The 25,680-nt window shown below is 54.0% G+C and overlaps 10 protein-coding genes across 10 annotated transcripts; 2 read left to right on the forward strand and 8 right to left on the reverse strand.

Moving 5' to 3' along the window:
• Window positions 1-3,258: 3,258 nt before the first annotated feature.
• Window positions 3,259-4,357, reverse strand: AYO21_06793 (hypothetical protein; the record flags this gene model as incomplete). Its single annotated transcript, XM_022656752.1, has 4 exons — window positions 3,259-3,844; window positions 3,902-4,137; window positions 4,203-4,277; window positions 4,328-4,357. 4 exons carry the CDS (start codon window positions 4,355-4,357, stop codon window positions 3,259-3,261), a joined length of 927 nt encoding a protein of 308 aa, XP_022510867.1.
• Window positions 4,358-5,089: 732 nt separating this feature from the next.
• AYO21_06794 (hypothetical protein) lies at window positions 5,090-5,593 on the reverse strand (the record flags this gene model as incomplete). Its single annotated transcript, XM_022656753.1, has 1 exon — window positions 5,090-5,593. One exon carries the CDS (start codon window positions 5,591-5,593, stop codon window positions 5,090-5,092), a length of 504 nt encoding a protein of 167 aa, XP_022510868.1.
• Window positions 5,594-6,054: 461 nt separating this feature from the next.
• On the forward strand, window positions 6,055-7,674 carry AYO21_06795 (hypothetical protein; the record flags this gene model as incomplete). Its single annotated transcript, XM_022656754.1, has 1 exon — window positions 6,055-7,674. The coding sequence occupies one exon, from the start codon at window positions 6,055-6,057 to the stop codon at window positions 7,672-7,674; it is 1,620 nt and encodes a 539-aa protein (XP_022510869.1).
• Window positions 7,675-8,163: 489 nt separating this feature from the next.
• AYO21_06796 (hypothetical protein) lies at window positions 8,164-13,308 on the reverse strand (the record flags this gene model as incomplete). The annotated part of the gene is made up of 1 exon (XM_022656755.1): window positions 8,164-13,308. The coding sequence occupies one exon, from the start codon at window positions 13,306-13,308 to the stop codon at window positions 8,164-8,166; it is 5,145 nt and encodes a 1,714-aa protein (XP_022510870.1).
• A 458-nt stretch (window positions 13,309-13,766) lies between these two features.
• On the reverse strand, window positions 13,767-14,678 carry AYO21_06797 (hypothetical protein; the record flags this gene model as incomplete). The annotated part of the gene is made up of 1 exon (XM_022656756.1): window positions 13,767-14,678. The coding sequence occupies one exon, from the start codon at window positions 14,676-14,678 to the stop codon at window positions 13,767-13,769; it is 912 nt and encodes a 303-aa protein (XP_022510871.1).
• Window positions 14,679-15,646: 968 nt separating this feature from the next.
• Window positions 15,647-17,621, reverse strand: AYO21_06798 (hypothetical protein; the record flags this gene model as incomplete). Its single annotated transcript, XM_022656757.1, has 4 exons — window positions 15,647-16,140; window positions 16,198-16,936; window positions 17,000-17,298; window positions 17,507-17,621. 4 exons carry the CDS (start codon window positions 17,619-17,621, stop codon window positions 15,647-15,649), a joined length of 1,647 nt encoding a protein of 548 aa, XP_022510872.1.
• A 656-nt stretch (window positions 17,622-18,277) lies between these two features.
• On the reverse strand, window positions 18,278-21,397 carry AYO21_06799 (hypothetical protein; the record flags this gene model as incomplete). The annotated part of the gene is made up of 1 exon (XM_022656758.1): window positions 18,278-21,397. The coding sequence occupies one exon, from the start codon at window positions 21,395-21,397 to the stop codon at window positions 18,278-18,280; it is 3,120 nt and encodes a 1,039-aa protein (XP_022510873.1).
• Window positions 21,398-22,600: 1,203 nt separating this feature from the next.
• Window positions 22,601-23,360, reverse strand: AYO21_06800 (hypothetical protein; the record flags this gene model as incomplete). Its single annotated transcript, XM_022656759.1, has 2 exons — window positions 22,601-23,264; window positions 23,341-23,360. The coding sequence occupies 2 exons, from the start codon at window positions 23,358-23,360 to the stop codon at window positions 22,601-22,603; spliced, it is 684 nt and encodes a 227-aa protein (XP_022510874.1).
• An 844-nt stretch (window positions 23,361-24,204) lies between these two features.
• On the forward strand, window positions 24,205-24,848 carry AYO21_06801 (hypothetical protein; the record flags this gene model as incomplete). Its single annotated transcript, XM_022656760.1, has 3 exons — window positions 24,205-24,390; window positions 24,497-24,700; window positions 24,756-24,848. The coding sequence occupies 3 exons, from the start codon at window positions 24,205-24,207 to the stop codon at window positions 24,846-24,848; spliced, it is 483 nt and encodes a 160-aa protein (XP_022510875.1).
• A 158-nt stretch (window positions 24,849-25,006) lies between these two features.
• On the reverse strand, window positions 25,007-25,321 carry AYO21_06802 (hypothetical protein; the record flags this gene model as incomplete). The annotated part of the gene is made up of 1 exon (XM_022656761.1): window positions 25,007-25,321. The coding sequence occupies one exon, from the start codon at window positions 25,319-25,321 to the stop codon at window positions 25,007-25,009; it is 315 nt and encodes a 104-aa protein (XP_022510876.1).
• Between the last annotated feature and the right edge of the window lie 359 nt (window positions 25,322-25,680).

The raw sequence follows: 25,680 nt of genomic DNA on the forward strand, positions 1-25,680 counted from the left end.
CACCACCCACCCACCACGAGAGGCAGGGGTAGGCGACATGCTAACGAGGACTCTGTACCGAGTAGACTCGGAGCGGTCTGGTCGTAGGGGAGCACATGATTGTGACTACCTCCCAATGGTGTCACTTTCTAGCCTTGTGGCTGTCCTAATACGACAACTCGGTTGACATTGACGTAGTGGGATACATATTGGTCTTGTGGTTTGACGAGCCCCGGGGATGAACTCTGCCACAGCCGCATTTCGCATTTGTGGTCGGTTATGCACAGCTGCTGTGGCTGCTGCAGCTGCACCTTCTGGCGTCATGCAGCACCAGACCAGACCAGACCAGGACTAAATCACCATCCAAAACGGCACCACCACCTTTCATGCATGCAGGTAAAGTGTGTGAAGGCACTACCAGCAACCCACCTTCTTCATGACTAACGAGTACTAGCCCAGATCAAGGTCATAAAAAGATCCCATTGGCAAGAGAGGAAGCCTCTACGAGCACTTTGGCCTCCTCGTGACTTTCCTTATCGTAGTATCTTGCATCTTGGGCGTGGGATGACGAGGCACGTTTTTGGGGGACATGATGTCGCCTTCCTGAAAGGAGCAAAAGAAAAGAAAACAATAATGAGGGCAAGTGCTGATCTTGGAGACCTGCAACGCCGTTGAGTTGACTTGTATTTGGAAAGCCAAGGAATTCGCCATCTGTCTTGGATACCCTCGTGTTTCTGCGTGAGTTGACAGGCCAAGTGCTATCTCTCCTTACCTCGATCAGCAATCCAACTTCCAGAGGCGGTATTTGCTTTTTTCTCACATACTTTTTGTTCTTTGTCACGTTCTACGGGTGGAATCTCCGAAAACCCTCGAGATGGTCTCTTAGTTGTCTTGGTGCCGCGACGCCAAAGATGGAGCTTGTGGTGGAAATAGCATTCCACCTCTTCCAAAGTAACAGGCAGGTCCCACAAAGCAGAGCTTATTTGTTGTTTGAGCTTTTGGTCCATTGGGATCACTAAGAAGTGGTCACTTGATACGATGCAAAAGCAGCAAAGCAGCCAAAGCCATCGGTGCTACCTGACCGCCTTTACTTGTACAAACTCCAGCGTGAAGCTTCTTTTTCTTCTGCGAGAGCGAGTGAGGTGTGGTGTGTGAGGGGTAGTTTAGCCCAAGCAAAGCCCCAAGTTGTCGTCCAAAAGAGGGTCCGTTCCAGCATGGCATGGGCCACGTGGGAAAAATGCCATCCCGCGCGCGCCCGGTGAGGCTAAACACCAAGGGACCCTGGCCATTGCCTAGTCTGGACTGGAGGCGTCAAGGGGGCGTTCAAAACACCCCCTGCAGCCGCCCACGCCGCTCTGCCTGGGCGTTGGGCTAGCTTGTCGATGGTCCGTTATTCCTGATGACGCCTGCCGAGCAAAAAAAGCCACCACCGGTACCGCTTATACCGCTCGACACTGGTTTCGTCACAGCCTTCGTCTCCTTGTTGCTCTTCTTTGGGAGTTGTGACCCCCGCTGTGGAATGGGAAGAGGCTGACTGGGAAGCAGGCAACAGGTTCATCAGGGGTCGACCCCTTCTCTTTCTGTACTACTTGTACCACCATTCCCCCCCCTTCCCCAGACGAGCAGAAACCTTCATAGAGTTTCCCAGTCCAAAAAAGGGGAAATTGGAGGATCCGTTTCACAGGGTCCAAGCTCGCCAGCCACGGCCTACACTTACCGGCGAGTCACCAAGTGCTTCAAAGCATGTCCCCTCACACCGTCACCATCACGTCTATTCCCGGGGCTGGGAAACTAAGCGAGAGTGTACGAGTAAGACAAGTTTCAATGCAGACCTTTGTTCGGATTTAATCTCTCTCTCCTGAGAAACCCAAGACCCAGACAACTGGCGAAAAGAGAAAGGCCCAACTCAACTACCTACATACGAGTCCTTGCTGCACGCAGCTTGATCCGGACCTTTGCAGAGGACAGACGGCAGAGGGTGCGCGCATCCTTGCCCTTTGGAACGGTACACTCGTAAAAAATCCAAGCTTGGCCCCTCCATCCCCCGAACGCCGTTGTGCGGCATATGACGAGCCGATGTCGACTTCTAAGCCTTTTTTGGCCGTTAGAGTCGCAAGCTAATCACGTCAATCCATCCACGGCGAACGGGGTGAGGTTCCAGTGCCGTGGGACGGGGATGGTGGTGGATGCAATTTGCGCAGGGAGGGGGGACTTTGTAACCACGGGTGCACGGTGAACAAAGCAGATGAGCCATGCCTGCGGATTACACAGCGTACTTGCACAGCGTAGTAGTGCTACGTACAAGCACAAAACGGCGGGAGGCAAGTAGATTGGCACAATCAAACCTTGATTTTCTAGCAAAGGGGGATTTTGTGTGTGTCTTGTAACGAGCACTCGGTACTGCTTGTACTTACCCGTCCCTACGAGTACTTGTACTTTGTACCAAGTACAAGCACAAGCAGCAGGTACCTAGCTAGCTACGAGTGCCGAGTAGCTACGTATGAATGTAGATAATGTAGCCCTCATTCAACTTTTTAGTAATACCCTCTAATACCCTCCTCGGGTTCCCCCCTTCCTAGGATCCTCTTGGATCCAAAAAACAACCTCGTCTAAGTGTTCGGTAAATAGCTATCTACCTATTTATGATCACCGACCGACCTTGTCCGAGACCCAGCCAGCGAGACTAGGCAGGGCAAGGCAGGGCGAGGCAAGGGTGGCTAGGCAGCCTTGTCGCAAGACCCCGGTCAGGTCAGCCCTGTCATCTACCTTGAAGAGATGAAAGGATCCTTGTCGGGATTTTATGATTTTATGAGACAATGACAGTCGGGGAAAAAGGTATCGAGTACCAGAGTACAGGGGTGAGAGCGGGCGAACAAACACCAAGGGATACAAAGGAGGCCAGGGAGACTAATTGTACAAGGTACTACTTGGTACTTTGGGGATGATTGACGTCGCTTTCCCCTTAGGTACCTTACCTTGCCTAGGCGGGTAGGTGCAGCCCTGTCTTCTCGAGAGTCTGGGAAACTACGAGGAACACAGTGCGAAGCGAGGAGGTATGTAATTAATTGCCCCAACCCCGTCATCTCTTTTTGCTCAACTGCTGGTTCTCATTGCCTTAACTCAACAGGGCAACTCTTCCCGTTTTTTGCTCCTAATGCGAGGTAATACCTAGACGAAATGGCCAGCCGAATCAAACCTTTAATCTCGCGTCTCGGTTCACTGTTGTTTTCTAGAAGACACAAACCCTTGCACACGAACAAAAAAACCAGGACTGGGGTCTTAGTCCAAGCGAGCCCTGTATTTGGGCATGCCCTCGACGCCGACGTCAACCCTGAACAAATTTCCGGCGAATTTGGCCGAATCCGGGTATTTGTCAGGCTGGGACTCGCGGGCGCTGGTGATGAACAGCGCCGTGCCCGCAAAGGTTGGGCAGGTGATGTTCCGGGTCGGGAGGTGGACGATTCCGGTGACGACGCCTTGGGGCGAGATCCGGATCACCTTGGAGCCGCCGTAGCAGGCGTGCCAGATGTTGCCCTCGACGTCCATGGCGTGGCCGTCCGGGTGCACGCCCTCTTCATCCAGGTGGAAGAAGATGCGTTTGTTGGATATGGCCCCTGTCCGCGCGTCGTAGTCGAACGCATACACGTTCTGCGGTGGCGAGTCCGTCAGGAACATGGTGCTGTCGCCGGCGTTCCAGGTGATGCCGTTGGGGATTTTCATCCCCTCGTGCATCGTCTGCAGCGTGCCGTCGTGGTCGAGCCGGAAAAGGCAACCTTCGTCCGTCACTTGCGATATCTCCGGGTCGACGAATGCTTCGACCCAGAACCGTCCCTGGGTGTCGACTGCGCCATCATTCGACCGCATTCTGAGTGCTGGTGTGAGTGACATATTCGTCAATTGACCCTGTTCTAGGAGCTCTTACCTCCTCGCCTTGTCCTCCGCGTCTGCTCCCTTCCAGTACTTGGCGACGTACTCATGCTCCCCAGTTTTCAGGTTAAACTTGGTGACACCGTCCTTTGCGCCGGCCAGGATGACTTCTGAGGAGTCAACACCCTCGATATTCGCCGTGACTCCAATCGGCTGCGACGTGTCGATGATCTTGACCGACTCGGGTCCTTTGGCGAGGTCGATGATGAAGAGCTTTTTATTATTGATGTCCTGGGTTAGACTCGTGGTCAGCTGGGGCAACAACGATGCAAGTGGTCAAGTCATTATCCACAAACCATGTATCGAAGCTCATTTCGCTCTTTGGTATAATACGGACCTTCACCCAAGCTGCATTTTGAGGGATAGTATGCCTGGCTCGAACCTCAGTAGAGTCCTCGAGGGGTTTTTGGGACCTACAAACCTCTGTGACGGTCCACTCTTGTATACCCATTGTGTTGCAGAGCGACTGATCTTGGGTGTTCTGAGAATGTACGAATGAAGTGTTCTCTGCTTGCAGGCAGTTCTCAATGGCGAGGGAGTCCGTCTGTCTTGATTAGATGCAAGATGTACGACTTTTACATCATCATGATATAGGATTGAGTGGTTTCGGGCTGCCAAGACCTTCAATTCAATCAACCGTAACAGTCGATTTAACAGCCTGCAAGATCTGAGCTACGGCTACATGCCATTGGCTTTGGATAAATTCAAGTGGTCCCAACAACAGAAGAACGGAGTATTTGCCGTCGACCGTCGAATGCTATCTCATCAATCAGCGCCGCTGTGCCGAAGATGACCCGAATCTCTGCCGGAGCATAGCCTGTAGTGCCTGTCTGCCCGTCTACAAAATGGCGGCTACTGAGAGGCGGCTTGTTCGAATCCTCCATCAGCTTTTGTTCGAGTCTCTATCATCCCTCCAAGTTGATCCTGGCTCTCGAAAACGATCACTATGCCCGCGTCGTACCATGCGTTGTTCCCCATAATTCTTGAGTAGTCGTACGGCATGCTGCGATAGGATCAGTGCACGGATTTACTTATCCTTTGCAGTTTACTACTCCTGACAGCCGGACTCGGGTGCATCTTCCCCCACGACTTTGGGTGTATCTGGACGGAGGACTTGAGTCGATCACGGTGCTGAGTCCAGGACCCTCCGTCCCAACAAGCCTGTAGCAACTCCAAAGAGTGCTCAAGCTCGAGCAGCAGGGATGATGAAGGCTTTGATCGCCAACGTAGCATTTCCGTCGTGCGAGCGTAACAGCTCGGTAGCCTTGGTCTTGGAAAGATCCAGTTCTTCGACCTGTGCCCACGTATCAGCGATTTTTTTGGACAGCCCGAAAAAGAATCCACGGCAATTGCGCACCAAAAGATTGACATCCTCGGCCGCGATTTTGACCTTCTTTTTCACCTCGACCTCCTTCTTCGCCTGCGTCTTGGTCGTGTCCTCCTTTTTCTTTCCCACGCCGCTGGCAATCTCCAGTCTCGACATGGCCTTTCCCAGCGCTTCTTGGTCGGCCGCGGAGGGCTGTCTCGTGCCACTCTCCCCGTTCTCGGTGGACATCTCGTTGGCATTGAGAGAATTGAGCGCCGCCGCGGCCTTGCGGTCCTCGGCGTTGTTGGGCAGGTTTTGGGACGTTTCGTCGTCTGCGGCGTCCGCGGCGGCGGTAGATGCCGATGGAATTGGTTCCGCCATCTTGACCGAGTTGACTGGCTGGTTTTGAGGGGGAGGCCACGAAGAAAATGGGTAATTGTGTCGTGCGATGCAAGAGGCAGTGTTTGAATCTCCCCAAGTCCCGCACTTCTGCAGGTCAACAGCCCACCGTTACAAGACGCTAGCCTGAAAAGGGATAGCGTCATATCAGGGCCTTTCAAGACACGAGGGAAGTCGAACTTCTGTTTTTCACCCACTTCCGGCGACAGGAAGCAGTCTAGTCTTTAATCTTTAGGGGAAATTTCATCCATTGAGTTGTGCTGAGAATCTAGAGAGTCTACATGTACCCTGGCTTACAGCCACGTCCCCACTCTTTCTACTAGCGGTGACTCATCCCTTGTATACCTCTCGCATATTGATTCTTTGGAAAACCACCTTCTAAACGTGCTTGCGAATCTGAGCGGTTGTTTCCGTTAGAGTCGACCTAGGGCGGTACGTACATCATGGAGACAAACGGCTCGGCCAGGCACGCCGCGACGGGTCTCTGGACGCCGTCGAGCTGGAAAGCCAAACCCATCGTGCAGTCCGTCCAGTACAGCGACGTCAAGTCCTTCGACGCCTCGGTCCAAAAACTAAACACCCTGCCACCGCTGGTCACGCCGCGGGAGATTGTCAAATTGAAGAACGAGCTCCGTGAGGTCGCGACGGGGAACGCCTTCCTCCTCCAGGGAGGCGACTGCGCCGAACTGTTCGACTACTGCACCCAAGACATGATCGAGGCCAAGGTCAAGCTCCTCCTCCAGATGTCGCTGGTGTTGATCTACGGCGCCAAGAAGAAGGTCGTCCGCGTGGCGCGCATGGCCGGCCAGTATGCGAAGCCGCGCTCCTCCCCGACCGAGGTCGTCAACGGCGTCCCCATGCCCAGTTTCCGCGGCGACATCCTGAACAGTTACGAGGCGGACCCGGCCTTGCGAGAACCGGACCCCAAGAGAATGGTCGACGCGTACTTTCACTCGGCCGCGACACAGAACTATCTCCGCGCGGCGCTGGCGAGCGGACTGGCCGATCTGCATGCGCCGCTGGACTGGAGTCTGGGCCACGTGCGCGATCCGACCGTGCGAGACAAATACCAGGTCATCGTGGAGCGGATCACGGACACGCTGGACATGATGCGCACCATCGGGCTGGACACGGGCGGCGGGCTGGAGACGGTCGACCTGTTCACGTCGCACGAAGGCCTCCTGCTCGAATACGAACAATCCCTCACCCGAAAATTCAAACATCCTCCCAACCACCACCAAGACCAAGCCGCCGCCGCCGCCGCCACCGCCCACCACCGCCCTTCCTCCCCGGCCACCACTCACAAAAACCTGTCCAAGACGCGCAAGACGTCCTTGCCGACACAGCTGCCCCCGCCCTTGCCCCCGACAAAGGGCTACTACGACACGTCGGCGCACATGCTCTGGATCGGCGACCGCACGCGGCAGCTCACGCACTCGCACGTCGAGTTCTTCCGGGGCATCGCCAACCCGATCGGCGTCAAGGTCGGTCCCAGCATGCCACCTGCGGATCTCGTCCCGCTCCTCGACATCCTCAACCCGGAGCACGAGGTGGGCAAGATCGTCCTCATCACCCGCTACGGCTGTGACAAGATCGCCGCGCACCTCCCGGCCCACATCCGCGCGGTGCAGCAGTCGCGACACCACGGCACCGTGGTGTGGCAGTGCGACCCGATGCACGGCAACGGGCGCAATGCCACCGTCAGTGTTCCTACCCCCAACTCATCATCATCGCCATCGTCCGCAGACGCAGCAGGAACACCCGGCGGCGCCACCACGACCATCAAGACGCGCCGCTTCTCCGACATCCTCAGCGAACTGCACCAGGCTCTCCAGATCCACCGCGCCCACGCCTCGTACCTGGGCGGCGTCCACCTCGAATTGACGGGCGAGGCCGTGACCGAGTGCATCGGCGGCGCCGAGGGCCTGACCGAGGAACACCTCAGTCTCAACTACGCCACCTTTTGCGACCCGCGCCTCAACGAGAAGCAGGCCCTCGAGCTGGCCTTTTTAGTCGCGGGGTTTTATCGCGATGCTTCTTCCTCCTCCGCTGCGGCGGCGTGATGTGCTGTGCTGTGCTGTGTTCTGGTGTAGGATGCAAAATTCATCAAGGAAGGACGAGAGGGGAGTACATACTTCTGATGGCGGCAAAACACTTGGCGCAGGAGATGGGATACCATCATATGAGAAAATGGACGGGACGAATCTAGGTTGACAACACGGAAACAACAACATCAATAGGTGTTTATGTTCGTGTTCGTGTTCATGGTCATTCTCAAGCTCAGGCTCAGTCTCAGTCTCAGTTTCAATCAATCTCAATCCTATCCACTCCACACTCCACGCGCCACTCCACTCCACTCAATTGACCTGATCAGCCTCTCCCAACCATTACTATCATCCCCTGTCCAAACCCTCAAGGCCTTTCGTGACCCAAAAACGCCAAACCCACAGTCCAAATTTCAGCTTCTGCCTCGCATGCATGTATATACAAAACGTCCAACTCCAGACTCCCAGTCAGTTTCTGTTTCATTCCTTGACCTCGTCGGTGCCACATCACTCCTTTCTCAAGGGACTTCCGAAACGAGGCTGAAATCCCATCCCGGCGACACCCACCCCCAGAGTCTTCCTCCTCGCGTCCAGCAACCCCTTAGCCGATTTGCCCTGCATCTTGACCTGAAACTTCTTGCCACCATTTGCTTGCCCTTTCTCTGGCGCAGCGCTGTCATCGTCTTCGTCACGATCAAAGAGGCTCTTGTTGATTTGTTTCGGAGGCGCACTCATTTGCCCCAACTCTCGTCCCTTGGCCACAAGGTAGGGAGTCAACGGCGTGGCTGCGGTGCGAGGATCGTAGTCCACCTCCAGGGAAACAGACTTTGGAGTCGACACGTTTGTGGTGAACTTTTTGGAAACGACTGATCCAGGCGTCTCCTTGTCCTGCTGGGCCATCAGAGCACCCACGTTGGCAGTATCACCACCTCCCCACATCGTCGCCGCAGTCGGAGAGTTGTATGTCGAACTAATCTCCGATTCATCTTCGACCTCGACGCCGTTTCCACGGTTCTCATCTCCTCTCACGGGAGTTTTGATCAAGTCCGTCTTCATCTCCCCAGTGAACCCCATGTACTCGGCAGAGACGCTCCGTCTTTGGTCCCTGCTAGTTGATAAAAGCCCATTGGCGTTGACGAGCATTCTGGGCTCCATGGACTTGCGTCTCCGGGATCCGCCCCGAGGCATGATACTTGCATCGACAGCGAATGCGGACTCGTCAAGCCACTTGCCTTCGCGCATGCAGTCGAGCACCCAACCGACTCCGACGCAGAGCACTTGGCCTTTGGCAGAGCGGACCTTTTCCAAGGTGCGTTTCCCACCGTCCTTGTAGACGACGTGCGTTATGCCAACGTTACCGATCGAGTCACCCGAATCGGTAGAGTCCTGGTTGGTGGGAGGGATGCTGGCTCTGGGATTCCACCTCCACTCTTTGACCACTCGCGCTCCCATAGATGTAAGCAGATCAATGTAGAAGGCCGAAGCGTCCATCCCTTCACTGGTGTGGATGTCGGTGTGGACAATTGCACCATGAAGAACACCATTTCCGACTGGTTTCAGAGGGTTCCGGCCGGTCTGTGGAGTCTTCGCGACAGACTTTGGCTTCACTGAGGTGCTCGGAGTTTTGGCTCGGGCGACAGTAGCAGGCGTCTTAGGCCCGGAAGCTCCTTTTAAGGGCGTGAATTTAGGGGTGGCATTGAGTCTGTTGGAGCTCGACTTTGTGCTCATTGCGTAGCGAGGTGTTGTAGCTGTTTTTGACTGCCCGGTAGAAGGGACAATGCTGCTTCTCTTCGACGCAGCGGCTGGCGTTCTGAACAAGGCAGAGCCAATGCTTAGGACACTCTCATCCTGTTCAGCGATTTCCGTCTCCTCAACATCATCAGACATCAATTCTTCCCCCGGCAAATCGATCCCATCAAGCGTACTGTCGCCAAAGTCGTCGGCGGTAAAGCTCATTTGACCAGGTGTCGTCAAGCCTGAGGCGAGTGAATTTGCTGGACTGGGTGCAGCACTGCGAATTCGTCTCTGAGGTGACATGGTCACATTCGCCCTCGGGGTTGCAAGAGGGTCCATGTTAAATGAGGGAGCCTTCAAGATGGGGCCTAAGCTACGTCGCTTGACCGCTTGTACATGCGAAGAAGATAGCGACCGCGGTCTTTTCCTCTGAACTTTGAGTGGCGATGAAGCAAGAGGAATCTCTCCTTCAGGGCGAAGCGGGACTTTGGACACCACAGTTTGAACATATCTCGGGAGGCCTGGATCCGGACGGACAGGAGTTACGTTGAAATCCATTTCCTGGATCACACTCTCGACATATGCAGGGGCGTGGTCGTTCTTGGGTGGGGAGGTCTCTATGCTGGCAGCAGTGACTTCATCCAGCTCGTCCTCTGTGTCAGATGTGGCGTTTATAGCATCCTCGTCTTGTTCTGCACCTTCAGGGACACTTTGATCGATATCGCTGTCCTCTTCTCGGGCTTCGTCAATCACTTTGGCGTGGCATTCCGCGCTCTCCTCGGTAGGTAACTCTTCCATTTCATCCGTCTCGGACTCATCTGCCAACGACTCAATGGGAGCTGTGTTTTCATCGCCATAGGATCCAGAAGAAGTGGAAACAGAAAGCATAGATTGCTCTTCATTTACCGTCTCGAGCAAAACAGTGGGAACTGTCACGTTAGCCTCCTGTTCGTTGAGAGCAGCTTCCGTATCGTGTCCATCTTGAGCCGCAAGATCTTCAGCTTCATTTGCCAGAGCCTTGAAATCGACCATGGCGGTATCGGATGCGTTGGTAAAGTTGATCAAGTCCGTCGTCAACTCTGCCGTTGTCTTGGCCGCCTCGTCTCCAGATGAGGCTTCAACCTCTCCGTCGAGTTCGTCAGGCGTATTTTGCTGTGAAACATCTTGTGCCATCAGGTTGTGAAGATCTTCGTCTTCCACAGCAGCAGCATCGTCTTCTACCTGATCTTGAAAGTCTCGCGCAGCCATCCCATCAGCGAAGAAGTTAGGCCCGGCGGGGCTTTCGGCAGTGGAAGCAGCCAGAGAAAGCCTGCTGGCTATTGACTTTCGTTTCGACGATTCCCGCCCTGGAGTATTAGGCCTACTCAGCTCCACAGCCCCAGTAACGTGCATCTGAGCAACAGGCGAAAACAGTCCCCGTGACCTGGAAAGAGCAGAGGCCCTCTTTTCAGGACTGGCAGCACGCCAACCTTGGACTTGGGCGGCCAGAGGAGTGAAACCCAGATTTTTAGATGCACTCTCTGGGGCAACTCCTGTCGAGAGACGAGACCCAATATCCACAGCGCCGATGCTGGGTCGAAAGCTTGGTCTGAGAGCTCGATTGTCTGGTGTCTGTTCTACAGCAAGTTCATCTTCAGAGTCGTCGTCGATGTGTCGAAGGCGGCTGAAGAGGGCGTCCGACATTCTGGGTTTCTTGACAGGACTTTCCACATCTTGGTGGGCATCTTCAGTAGCGTGAGCACCGACGTCTTCGACAATGTCCGAGATCTCCTCCTCGTCAGATGGCTCGTCAGCTTCAAACTCAGGATCCACGATAGTTTCGTCTGCATCGACTGCGGGATCTGGAGCTGTGTTGTCGGTGGCATCAACTTCCATGTATTCCTCATGATCGTTTTCCTCCGCAGCTGACTGAACATCATCCTCAACGGCCGGGTCCTCCAGAACCATTTCCTCGGCCAAAGTCTCCTCGACGGGCTTCGACTTGTCCACCTTGAGAGGACTTCTGATGTTCAGCACCGACTGGTCGAAATCGACGTCACCGTCCCGTTCCTCGGCCAGCTCATCCTCACTCAGCCTATACACCCTTGCCAAACGCTGTGGAGAGACTGACGATCTGAAATGCGAGGACACTACAACTTCTTCACTCTCTTCATTCTGTAGCACTGCCTCGTCGACTGACGAATCCGGTGATTCTTGCTCGGAAATCTTCCCAAACGATGGCGACACCTGAGCAGGCGTCCGCTGCTTTGAAGCCGAGAAGAGGCGTCGGGCAGGCGAAGACAACAAGGAGGTTTTGAGTGGAGTGGTTCGTAACTTTACAGCGGATGGCGGGAACACTAGTCTATCCGATAAGCCTCTCTTTGGGGATTGGTGAAGCATGGACTGGGTGTTGCAAGGGTCCAGGACCAGGGCTGCGGTGTTATGGATGTCTGGAACATTTGCCCGGAAGATCGTAACGCCCTCAGGCGCTCGTCGAGGGGATTCTTTCAACGAGTCCTTGGCTGGAGAAGCCTGCCGCCGCGGCGGGCTCAACATAGCCATAGCCTCAGATATATGGTTTTTCTGAGGTGATCCTAGGTGGAATGCGGGTGAAAAGTCAAGCTTCTTGATGGGCGACAACGGTCGTGTCGCCGAAGCCGCGAGTCCACGTTTGGGTGAGAGGCTCAGATCGCGAACCGGTGTTTTCGCGCCAGCAAGCTCATCTTCCTCCTCCTCGTCACTATCCATGGGCATTCCCTTTGCGACTTGTGTAATCTTTTTCGGGGTTAGTGCTCGAGCCTGGATCTTTTCTGTGACCTCGGTCTCTTTCTGAGGCTTGCATGCCACAGCTTTCGAGGGACCTGTTGCTCGAGTGGCTTTTGCCGTTCTAGTGGTGGCAGGCTTCCGAATCGGTTTCGCACGCATGCCGGTGGCTGTCGTCTCGGCCTTCTTTGAGGCAGCTGATGCCTTTGTGCTCTTGGACTTGGCCATGGTTCTGGGTCGTTTATTCTCTTTCTCGTCGTCATCCTCAGGGAGAGCTTCGAAGGTGACTTTCTTCTTCACGGGGACCACAACACTGACAGCAGGCTCTGCAGCGACAGATGAGTTCACGGACCCGGCCCTGGCTCGTGTCTGCCGAGTTGTGACAGGCGCAGGCTTAGGCTCTTCCACGGGCGGTAGAGGAATCTTCTCCTTCTTCGGCTTTCCACGAGACTTGGCTGCTGTCGACGTAGAGACCTGCGGAGGCTCTTCTTCCGGCCCCGGGTCGTTCTGCACAGTTCGACCCCGTCCTCGCTTTTTGGGTTCTGGGTTGGTGCCCGCGACATTTGCGTCCTTGTTTTGTTTCACAGCCGCAGATTCTTTCTTACTTCGTGATGTAGCTGGCTTCTTCTCTTCTGCCGAGGTGCTTTCCTTCTTTGCCTTTGCAGACGCCTTCTTCGCTACGGTGACTTTTTCTGAAGGCGCTGTAACGACTGGTTCAGGTTGAGAGTCATTCTGAGTCAATGGCGTGACCTTTACTCGACGTCGAGGCGCTGCCGCCAGACCAGCAGTCGCGGTAGGGGCGGAGGTGTTTGCAGTGGTTCGCGTCGAGGTCCTCGATGGCTTGACAGGCGGCTTGGTAACCGTGGCTTCCATCACTTCTTCATCGTCGTCTTGATCACTGGCATCCTCCTCTAGGACAGGCAGCACCTTGGCCGACCTCGTGTTTGCTCGTCCACCCTTTGTCCCTTTACTCGTCGTCGTCTTCTTAGTAACTCGGGATTTTGCCTCCAGGGCTTTCGCACCGCTTGTCGTGGGTATGGGCGCCGCTTTGGTGGTTCGTCGCTTGGAAGTTTCTTCGATTGGTGTCGTCGCGGTGGTGGTGGTGCCGGCATCAGCTGCTCGGGCGCGGGTGATGCGGCGAGGCTTCGCTGGGCTTACAGCTTTCCTCGGCGCCATTTCAGTGGTTCCAAAGTCCCAACACCGGATTGAAGGAAAATTGCAATGCTAGACGCTTTGGTATAGCACAATCGTCCAAGAAAACCTGTTGTTAGTAGTATTGAGAAAGAGGATGGGCGGATGCGGGGGAGAGAAAAGACTGAGACTCGATGCACAAGCCATTGTTTACAATCTGAGATGTTGACATAGCCCAATCCGGGTTAGCGCCCAGACTCACCTAACAAGCCCGTTGATTGGTTGTCTCGCTCGAGACGAGGCTGATCTGAAAACCCCTTCACTTCACTGGGCCAGATGTAAGTCAATGCAGCTTTTTCTCGTCATTGTTGACTATGTATATATCTTCATTATTGATCATTTTTCTATAGTTATTCGTACCCAATCACCCCAACTTTTCGCCCACTTTGATGTACCCTAATCTATTACGTATATTGACAACCGTTAATACCCAAACGTTATGCTTAGCAGCTCAGAGAGTACAGTGGCGTGGTTGGAGGAGGTGAGCCAGCGCCCACAAGTCCAAAACTTGGACTGGCACCAGTGTCCTGAAGAATGTACCACCAGGTGTTGACGCCTTCACCGAAGGCTGTGCATCCGACCTCGTCATAGTAAGTCTGCGCATTCTGGACCGAAGCAACAGCTTGTCCACTGGTGGGACCCGACACAGGCCAACCTGTTTCAGTGATCCAGACAGGCTTACCCTGAGCGGCAGCAACCGTCACGTCATAATCATCCCAAAAGGTAGCGTTGGCGTTGTCGATGCTGTTCGCTTTGGTCGTCTCATAATAAGGATACGCGTCCACACCAAGGAAGTCACAAGCTCCAATCAAGTCGTTTTGGCTGGAATTGGTCCAGACATTGTAAGTGTCGACGTGGCCAACGGGCTTTCCTGCGGCCGAGGTACCGGCGATGGCCGATCGAACCTGGTTGATATAGTTGATGATTGTGGCTGGACCGACACCGACACCAGAATTGTTCTCAATACCGATTGGGGTGATGCGGTAGATGTCTTCACTGCCCACACTGATGCCAGCAATCAAGTCGGTGAAAGCTGAGCCATATTGTGCGATGGCGGCATTCAGTGCGGCAACCTCGTTGGCGAATATGGCATCCCCTGCGGATGCCCACAAGCCGAGCAGGAGGGATGTGCCGGTGCTGATGGCTGCTGGGATGGCAGAGATGGGAGTGTTGGTGGTTCCGTCTTGAATCATGGTATACAGACGAGCAGAATCAAAGCCCAAAGCCTTGGCCGAATTGAATTGACCTTCAAAGGCAGACTGGTCGTTGCCCGCGGAACCATAATTGAAGCCCTTGTATGCAGCGAGAGTGGAAGGCAGGGCAGCCACAATGGCAAGAATCTGTGAGGCCCGCATATTGTAGATATTATAGATATGAGATGTATGCTAGATCCGGTAACGAGCGTAACGAATCGATAGATTTAAGAAAGGAACAAGTTATATGGTTACAAGGAAGATCGGGAATCTATTATAAGTAGCACACGGCAGGGCACGAATAAATGGAAAATGGCAAAGGGACGAATATGGTTGGGGCAAAGCTTGAACAAGTCGGGGAAGGTTCTACCTCGAATACTGACTTCAAGGTGGCGGCAAGATCGAGGCGCAGGAGAAACAGATGATGGTGGTGGTGGTGGTGGGTATTGCTGAGAGAAAAGTAGCCATTCGACAGGATGATCAGGGCAAAAAGAGGGTCGACATACTTGGTTTGTCGCTTACGACTCTGAGGCGACGCACAGACTAACACGCAGAAGCAGGCACTGGCAGCACCAGCAGGGCATTTGGCAGGGGAAGAAAAAGCCGTTGCCGAACGATGGGTACGAATAGAGAAAAATTCTGATGGGTCTTTGTGGGTGACAGCATCCAGTGGATTGGCGTAGCAAGGATGGTGGGGGTTGAGCAGGGGTTCATGATGATGGTGACGTATCTTCTCAAGGATGGTTTCGGAGGATTCCACTGGCAACTACAGGCACCAAGTACCGACACTCAGCTGCAACTGCAATTGCAACTGCACAATTGACAGTCGTACCTGCATCATACGAGTCCTTACGACCTACCCAAGTACCAACCAAAAAGTGGGCCAGTCAAAAACTTGCTCCGCGTGCTTCCATTGACTCTTCCGCCTGAAACTCATCCATTCAGAGTCTCCCTTGATGCCCTCACCTACTTGTAGTAGTTGTCAGCCCTGCTCCTTCACGGGTTGGTGTCGTGACTAGCAAGCCAAGCTCGCATCACCGGCCCAGGCAAAAGAATACACCCCAAGAAATGCAGTATTGTGTACTTGTATAACCACCTACTCCGTACAACCGCTGTGCATGCAAACAAAATCACAGCTTCATGCCCAGCGCCTTGTGCACCTTCAAGCTCTGTCGAATACTCAGATCCAGCATGATTTCCTCGCTGCCTCCTGGGATCTTGTATGCCAGAGTGTCACGGTACAACCGCTCAATCTTCCCACCCTGTCCACCGCGCGAATAAGCCAGGCCACCAAATACCTGAGCCGCCTCCTTGGCGCAGAACTCGAACGTCGTCGTAGCCTGAGCCTTGAGCCCTGCAATGGCACCGCCCAGCCGCAGCATGGCCTCCGTATCGCCCATTCGCTGGCACTGGTAGATGATGTTCTCCAGCCAGTTGTAGCTGGCCTCAATTTGGCGCGCCATGTGTGCGAGCTTCATGCGGATCACAGGGTGGTTGATGAGCTTCTGCCCAAACGTCTTTCTCTTGGACGCATACTTGACACATTCTTCGAAGCAGACGCGGGAGAAGCGCAGGCATTGAATGACGATGCCGATTCTTTCGTGGTTGAAGTTGGTCATGATCACTGTTGCGCAGTCCAATCAGCAGCTGGTACCTTCGACAGTGGTAGGCGTCTTCTTACCTTGGAAACCTTTGTTGACTTTGCCCAGAACATTTTCCACAGGCACCTTGACGTCCTCAAATGTAATGTAGGTAGTCCCGCTGCTCCAGACACCCTGACAGTCCATACGTCGAGTGCTCACCCCTTCGGTGCGCTCGATCAACAAGAGGCTGATGCCGCCCATTCCTGGACCACCGGTTCTCACGGCAGTCGTGAAATAGTCGCTCCAGATGCCGTTGGTAATCCACTTCTTCTCTCCGTTGACGATAAAATGCTTGCCGTCCTCCGACAGCTTGGCCTCGCATGTCAGATTGGCAACGTCGGAGCCGGCGTCAGGTTCGGTGATGGCCAGGCATATTCTCTTGTCTCCAGAGAGGATACCTGGGAGAATACGATTGAGGAGCTCCTTCTTGCCATATTTGACCAGCGGCGGACACCCGATCCCAAAGCCTCCGATCAGATTCCAAACCAGTCCACCAGAACCGGTTCGTGACAGCTCATCCGTCAGGAGCAACTCGTGAAACAAATCCCATTTCTCGGGCGGGACGGACTTGACGGGGTTCTTGACCAGATGCGCCGGGTACTTGACACCCAAAAGACCAGCCAAATAGCCCCGTTCGCCCATCTGCTTGTAAATCTCCTCAGGTACTCTCTTGGCCTCGTCCCACTCGGTCACGTAGGGCTCGAGCTCGGTGTCGACCCATTCCCGAACTTCGGCACGGAGGGCTGCGTGGGTCTCGTTGTAGTATGGCGAATGGTACTTTTGTATTCATTTGTCAGTCAGCGTCCCAATTGCGGTTGAAGGAAAGCAAGTCCAACTTACACCTTGATACCAGCTCGGATCACCAAAGGGAATCAGAGACCCAAAGGGATCCAAAGCCTCGACTTCTTCCGACGCAGCCGGACCCGGTGCAGGAGCAACGGTCCCAGGCTCTGCTTGCGGACGGACCTTTTCCGCCGGGGGCGGCGTCGCCGGAGGTGTGGGCGGTGCTGCTGCTGCTTCTACCTTTTTCGTGTCCAATGACCCGACCTGCAACTTTGCCTTGAATTTCTTGAGGATCCCCTCGTTGTGGTATTTCCAGAACTGCTTCGAGGCGTCTTTCCCGGCCACGCGTTGCAGGACTGTCCACAATCGAGCCGCGTTAGTCTTTTAAGAGGAGGGGGGCAGGCATTCGGGGGATTGGGGCTTTTTGGCTCGGGCAAGGGAGGGACGGGGGAGACTCACTCTTCTTCCCACCTATATAAATGCAGGACAACACGCCGGGTCAGTAAAAATGGCTTTCTTTTCACAAAATGCTGAGGGATGGAGGGACTGGAGCGGAAAACTAACCTGGATGCTCGTCTTGGAATTTGGTCAGGTCATAGACGTCCTCGTCGACGATGATGTAGAGGTTGTCGGCCTTGTTGTGCGACGCCACGTCGGCGGTCGAGAATCGTTTCGACATTGTGGCACGGACAAGTTTAGAATGGGATGATTGGCGGGTTTGCGAGTCACTGAAGGTGAGTAAGTACGTGGCAGGCGGTAGCACAAGCACTCAGAGGGTGTGTCTCTCTCCCAGGAATCAAAAAAACAAGATTCACTGGAAAGGTGGTCAAGGAGCGTAGAGAAGATCCAAGGAGAAAGGAGAAACAGAAGAAAAGGAAGAAAAGGAAGGGATGCAGTCCCTGTTTGTAAAGGTTGACATTGTGTGTTATTTTCACATGCCCCGGCATTCTGACACAAGGCAAGGGCATGGTCAGTAACCGCAAAGCCGCACGCCGTGCGCCGCATGTCGCACACATCATCCATCATCATCATCATCGCGGGTCACGCTCCTCCACAAAAAAGGGGATCGAGGTTAACTGGAAACCGGAGACTCCGATGATGATTTGGGTCCATTTACCCGGCGTCTGATTCGTTGTTGGGGTCGGTCAGATGATGTTTTGGCGGATCGCAGACACTTCCCTCCTTGTACACACCCCAAGGTGCCAAGTGCCGAGGCATTTGTACAGCCAATTTGACTACACCAACATCATCACATGTCATTGCTCCAGGGTAATGGACATCAGCACGTGCTTTTTTGTTGCCATCTTTCATCTACACAATTTCCCCCACAAGAGCCTATTCTCCGCCTGTACCTCCAGTATTTGCCCGTTCTCTCAATCGCCGCCCTTCCATTAGTCCTCGCAGACCCCGTTTCTGAAGCCCAATCACTGAGCTGAGATCGCCCGTCCATATTTCTTGCGATTCCCTCTCCCCATGTCCATTGTGCTCGGCGTTGTCGTCTTGCCCCGACGTCTCGGTGTCCGTTCGGGACATGTCAGTCGACGTTGACGCCGAAGTGGCCGTCGATGCTGAATCCATTGAACTAGACTTTCCATGCCCTCTTTTCTTGCTGGGCTCTTCGTAGTTTGTCGCCAGCTTGAGTCCCGCAGTCTTGTTCGTGAGACCCACAGTGGCTTCTGCAATGGTCGTGGCTTCGCTCTCTCGTCGACTCATGCCTACCAGGTTGCTGCCGGCAACACCCCGGAGGCCTCGGCCACCTCCTGCAGCCATCGCAGCCGCATTGAAGACTGCGGCAGAGTTTCGCCCGTCCAACACCTCATGCAGACGTTCGACTGTGGCTTCCAGCAGACCGTCGACCTGGTAGGGTCTGGCCATCTGCAACAGAGAGCACAGCGTGTGCGGTGTGCACAATGGTGATCCCACCGGCGGCAGCGAAGATGTGTAGAGGAAATGTAGCAACAGGTGGATCGTGGGAGCCATGTGAGGCAGGTACAAGGATCTCGGTCGACTTGAAGGTGGGATGTTGATGGTGTTCGGCAGCTCGACCAGTGTTCTGGTCGTGGATCGACTCAGTGATCTCTGGGGATCCAGGATGCCGTCACTTCCTGCCGTAGCCACTGCCAGGCCATTCGCTGCGGCTGGCGTGATCGTCAGCGTAGAGTTGCGGCTGGCCTGCGACCTCATACTTGGCTTCAACGTCGCCCCGTCCGATATGCTGACATTCTCGTGCGTTGACACAGACTCGGCCAGGAGCTGATTAAAGAACGGGCCCCAGCGTCGAGACAGGATGTATGAGTTGCACGGAATCTTTTCTCCGCCCAATGCCACAATCTCCATGTCAGAGAGCTCTGGCAGGCTCAAAGCTGCCTGACCGAGTTGTTCGGCGGTGCTGTTGTATGGTCTTCCGCCAGCGGCTTGACCTAGCAGACTCGATTGCATCGATGGAGGAATGTTCGGAGCAGATACCGAAACATAGCCCGAGGTCGGAGCCACCTTTCTAGGGTTGTCATAAAGGCCAAATGCTTCCAGCTCAACCATGCAAACGTGACTGAAATTGATCCGTCGATGGTTGTAATCGTCCACCAGGCTTCGCTTCCGGTTCCCAAGAATAACAAACGTATTTCTTCGGTTCCACAGCACACCCCGGTTCCAGCTCCCTTGGGAGAAGATCAAGCCATTCGTGTCAATGCGTGCCCACGTTAAAGTTTTGAGATCCAGCGCCCACAGTGCGTACTCGTGTTTCGACGAAGTCAGGTATGTCCCGCTGACTACAAAGTGGCCATCAATGATGCCACCATTGGGAAAGCGCAGCCCAGGCGGGGACACGGAGCCAGTTACAGGCTTCTCCATCAATGAACCGTCTGGTAACCGAACCTGCAGCTCCAGCTTGACGTCCAGGAAGTTGTAATTGGAGTATATCAGCATCGATGTCCCGGGACGCGAACTGGCTCTTTGGGCTTGTGGATCATTCAACGGAACTCCTCGACCAATCAGCTCCGCCGATAGTCCTGTCATGGGAGCAACCATGCTTTTATATGCTCCGCATTTGCGGTCCCAAGCTGTCGTGCCTGTCCACCTCAGACTGCGCAGGTTGAAGACGCTAAACTGTTCAATGTAACTGTTCGTGCTGTCTTGGCCTCCGGCGACAACCATTTCTGCGCCACCAGTTCCGTCCAGTTGTACTCCTAGCGTACCGGAATGAGGATCGGCAGACGGCGGGTTATGCTGGATGGCGGAGAAGGGAGCATTGGCGGATGTGAACACAGCAGACGATGCCAATATCGCCGCACAGTGGGCGTAACGGCCTTGGGGATTTTCAGGGGCCTGGATTAGAGTCCATTTTCGCGTAGGTACATCAAAGATGTGGATATCGGACATGACCACGACCTCTGGTTGGCCTTCTGGCTTGCCCGGTTGACCAGTTTGCGCAGGCCTGCTGCTGTGCGGTGCAGGTGACATGCCACCGTAGCAGACCAGCTTCGAGTCCCCGAGGGCACATACACTGTGGAAGTAGCGAGGTGGAGGTATATCTCCAAGTGCATCGACCTTGATCCAGTGCCGGCGGATGAGATCAAGCTCGTAGAGGTCCGAGGACAACTGTGGTTTCGTTCGAGAGTGTACCCTGCCCCCAAAAACATACAGCTTGTCCCCCAGTATTGTCGTCGTTGCGCCAACCAACCCCGGGGGCTCTTCACCTGTCGTCCTGTGCACATTGCAGACCAAACCCGACAAATTTGTCGGAGCTGAGGTATGCTGAGTAACCGAAGATGAGATGCCGATATTTCCTCCCGTACCATCCACGGGTTGGTTCGAGCCATTTGCGCCCTCATTGCTTGCCTCCGAAGCAACGAGGCTCACCTGGCTATTGTTCATTTCCGCAGGATTGATCGTGGAAACCGGGTCCCTTTCCTCCTCGCAGTTTCGTAGTTCCGCCGTGACAAACGGATCAGCTTCATCCAAATATCTCGCGGAGCGTGGATGGCTGTTTAATGTCGGGGTTGTTGGCGAGGAATTAGTGGTAGTCCGAAGATCTGGTTGCGACGTGGTAGAGTAAAGTTCTCTAGTAAATGATGGCTGTGCAAACTCGGGAATTATTATGGGTACATATCGTGGCAATCGTGTGGTACTGGAAGACTTCGTAGCCGGGTTTGGCACATAATCATGAACAGGTAATCTCGTCAATCGATATCTGGAAACCTCGCTCGGTGTCTGTGGCGAGGTTGCAGAGATATCAGGGCTCTCGTTTGTCACCGATGGCAAGGACGGACTCTGCCAGAGAGCGAAAACGCTAGACACCACCGATTTGGAGCGGTTGTCTGTGGTTAACGGCGGTATGGGCGGCCAGTGGTGTTCCTCCGGTGATGGTGGGTCAAGATGGGAGGTGAGGAACCGCGATTCCCTCAGCCGTGGGATAGAACCCTGTTTCCCAGGACTTTTACGTCGGAACCTAGCCATGACTGTCAGCTCTAGACCCAAGAGGCCAGAGGCGGAGGGCAAGCGAATAACGAGGAACACGGCAATGTGACAAATGAGCAGACAAGATAAACAAGTAGAAAGAACAACATTGACGATAGGACATGATGGACAAGTTCCCCTTTCTCGGATCTTTGTAGGCCATGGCGATAAAGGGTACAAGCACGCGTTCGTTTGTCCCGGCGGGCAACGCTGAGGCAAAGGCAGGCGGGATCGAAATCGGGTAGCAGAGGTGGCGCAAAGATCTCAACGACGTAGAGGGAGAAAAGATAGACCACTGACCGAGAGGACAAAGAACCTGTCTCGGGATGTCGCTTTTTTCGTGAAGGGTCGTTTTCTCTCCCGTGTCACTTTGGCTGATGTCAGAAGAAAAGGGGGGGAAGTTGGTGGTGAGAATGTCGGAAGAAGGAGAACCCGAACGCGATCAGAATTGAAGATGGGAGTGCTCGCAAACAGCAAAACATTCATGCAAGATTGAATCCAAGACGAAGTCGATGTCCAGATTTGTACAACTGGGTCTCTCTGTGGAGGACTCTAGGAGAATTATTAGGACGCTGGGGGTGAAATTTTGTGTAGCGGAAAAGTTGTTTCCATGTCAAGTCTAGATGGACCTACGTGCCTGCGCCTGTGCAGGGAGTCGCAGGGAGTTGGAGCTACTACTGGCACTGGCACTTGTCACTGGTGCGTTCAGGGCATGGGGGGCCGCAAAGACATGGGCGCTCTAGGCGATTGTAGGCGATTCAGGCGGTGCCGGCGGTACCAGTAGCAGTTAGTTAGGAGGGAGTTGCCGCTATGCCAAGCCGGTTATCAGCAGCCCTAACAGCTTGTGACAGCCAATTGTTCACGGGTGTCAAGTTCAGGGCAGGTTGATTACCTCAGTGACCAGGTTCAGGGGCTAAAAGGGCAATGGAACAAAGTACGGGGTACATACTGGGTGCATACTGCTGCTGTGGTTGATTGACGTGTATTCAGTGGTACCTGCATTGAGAGCAACAGACAAGACGCGTCGCAAACAATTTGAAATAACTTCTCTGCAATTTGTTGGGGTATGCACGTCGCAAAATGACCTTGAATTGGTATGGCACCAAGTCAAATCTGGTTTGTTCCACAGTATCTCTCGAGCTGCTACATTTTCGGTGGTATCAGAATTTACTTTCCCTTGCTTACTTTGCTTCCACCACTCCTCTAAGCAGCACTAGTCTTCTCCTTGGGAAGAGGTGTGGTTCGCAGGTAAGGCTTGATGATTTTCATCTCGGGGAAGATCTCCTTCGCCTGCTCGGTCTTGACGCTGGGATGGACAATCACGTCGTCACCTGGCACCCAGTTGATTGGGGTGGTGACCTTGTGCTTGTCACCGGTCTGCAGGGAGTCGACAATCCGCAGAACTTCGGCAGTATTGCGGCCGGTCGAGGCAGGGTAGGACAGGATGGTGCGGATGACCTTCTTGGGGTCAATGACGAAGACGGATCTGATGGTGAAGGCAATGCCCTTTTCATCCACATTGGTGGCATCCTGATGATCAATCATGTCATAGAGAAGCGCGATCTGTCTGTTCTTGTCTCCAATAATGGGGAAGCTCAAATTGCTGCCGCTGATCTCATTGATGTCCTTGATCCATTCTCCGTGACTGTCAATGGTGTTGGCCGAAAGCCCAATCAATTTGACGCCTCTTCTGTTGAACTCGGGTTCCAGCTTTGCAAAGGCACCCAACTCGGTCGTGCAGACGGGAGTGAAATCTTCCGGATGCGAGAAGAGAACGACCCAGTTGTCGCCGATGAACTCGTGGAAGTCAATGGGTCCTTTGGTGGTTTGGGCTTGGAAATTGGGGGCAATTGAGCCCAAGCGGAGACTGGAGGGCGCTGATCGTTAGTTATGCTCTTTCTGAAAGTCCACACAGCTTTGGAGAGGGGAAGGATGCCACGTACGGTTCAGGGCGGTCGGCCATTTTCTCTGACGGTGTGTATGGAGTGTTGCAAATGGATGTGTTCAGCAGGGAGCAGGCGTGAGGACAAAGGCTGCGATTGCGCAAGAATGCGATGGGAGGGGTAGGCGAGGAGTTTTATACTAGTCAACCAGAATGGCAGATTGGGGAAGAAAACTTGAGAACTCTTAGGCTCAAGCGGCGACGACAAATCTTTTTTTCCTGCTCTTCTCGAACAAGCCTCTGACCTCGAGGGACAAATCCCTGGCTCCAGCTAGTGGCATGATTGCTGATTGCTTGCCCCTCGTGCTCCCATGATGCGGGCGGGATCCATAATGGCATCAGCACTTAGCAGCAAGGCAAGTAGACAACCCAACCAAGGGCGGGAGCATGTCAGAGGTGGTAGAATGGTGTCCACTGCGTCGAAGCCAGACAATCAGCAACAGACCTGATCACGCAATCGGCATGGCGCTTGGCCTGTTTGACACTCGTGGCTCGGCATCCGCAGCCTTGCGTGTGCCCCTCCATTCACGTGCGAGGCTGGATCTTGGTGCTCCTCATTAACTTTTTGTCTGGACAAAGAGACGGGCAGGTCCGCATCTTCTTCCTAGGGCTCCCTGATGATTTTGTAGCCCGGGCTAACAAGGGAGCATGCCCCTGGCTAAACGTTGTCAACCTCCTCTTTGAGGTCTGTAGAATGTTGGAAACCAAACTAACTCGTCGACGTCATTCCGACGAATTGCCGATTACAACTCAATGTACTAGACCTCACAATGACAAAAGTCCAGAGTAGGCATATATATCAGCCATACTTCTCTCGAGGGTTGGTCTCCCCTGCTGTCAGAAATATATACAGACTCCTCAGACAATGGAGCCCGTCTCGCAGCCAGCACCGAGTGCCGATACCCAATCAGCCGAGCAGCTCCCGCCAGAAGCCGTGGCTCTAGCAGGAAGGTTCTTCGACGCCGCCCGGGCAGGTCAGACGGATCTATTCGAGCAAGCCTTGCCAAGGGGTCTACCTGCGAATCTGACCAACGACAAGGGCGACACATTGGTAAGTGCTTAGAAAGGATGGGGGAGCCAGTTTCAGGGGCCCTCTCAGTTATCGACTGCCCTGGGTTGCCCAGAGCGACTTCCGCCAGAATGACTAACTCCCTCAGCTGATGCTTGCCTCTTACCACGGTCATGCACCGCTGGCCTTGATGCTTGTGCAGCACGGCGCAGACCCCAATCGCCTGAACGATCGAGGGCAATCCATCCTAGCAGGAGCGGTCTTCAAGAACGAGACCGAAGTGATTGACATCCTCTTAGAAGCCGGGGCTGATCCTGAGGTCGGGCAGCCGAGCGCTCTGGAGGCAACAAGAGTATGAATGTCACGGTCTTGTCACGATCGCTATGTCTACGCTAACAATGAAAAAGGTCTTCAGACAAGAAGCATATGAACTAAAGTTCAAAGAGCAGGTGGAGAAACTGAACGCCGCCAAAGACAGAGCCATGGCCGGCAGTTCATGATGTACATTCATTGTCTCTACAACTTTCATTTCAATGCCATGTTATAGCAGAGAGAGGTCATGATTCATGATTCAATACTTCAAAACAAGATTTTTGTTTGTCCAAAACGCCCCAACACCATGCTAATATGCAGACAAGGATATTCGTTGGATGACGTTCTACTGGTATGCATGACCAGGCTCATTGCTCATTCTTGACTGTTGCAGTGCTTTCTGTGACGGGATTCTGATAGCGCTTGGAGCGGGCGGAGGCTTGGGATAGCAGCTTGCACACCAATCGTATTTTCGCTGTTGGATCAAGTGCATTTGATGGCACCATTCGGCCACTGGGGCGGTTGGCTGCAACGACGTGGCCGAGGAGGTTCGAGATGAAGTGGTCGAAGAAGGTGGGGATGTTTTGGGTCGTTCAGCAGCTTTCTCGAGCGCCCGTTCATAGTCAGAATAGTGTCGACTGGATGCTCTGGCGTGAGACATTGTGAACAAAGGGACGATGGGCCGACGGGAGTTTAACAGGAGGAACTCGGTCGACAGCTCTCGAGGGAAGGATGGGTCCTAATATGTTCGCTGGAGAGAAGTAGGTCCGGTATAGCAGGAACAAATGACGTGTAGTCTGAGGTGGGATGCGCTGAATAAGTGATCTTTGGGGAACAATGCATAAATCCGGAGCGCCGATGACCACCAAAATGAGGGTGTTGAGATGCCGAAGGACGTATCAAGGCGGAAAAGGTGGGATGATGACCGATAATCAAGACGGAACGCGTAGGAATGAGTGGATGAAGAAGGACAGCACAATTAGACAGGATGTAGGGAAAATGATCAGCAACTGGGGGAAA

The sequence above is a fragment of the Fonsecaea monophora genome (genome assembly GCF_001642475.1).
Source record: "Fonsecaea monophora strain CBS 269.37 chromosome Unknown Scaff49, whole genome shotgun sequence".
NCBI lineage: Eukaryota > Fungi > Ascomycota > Eurotiomycetes > Chaetothyriales > Herpotrichiellaceae > Fonsecaea > Fonsecaea monophora.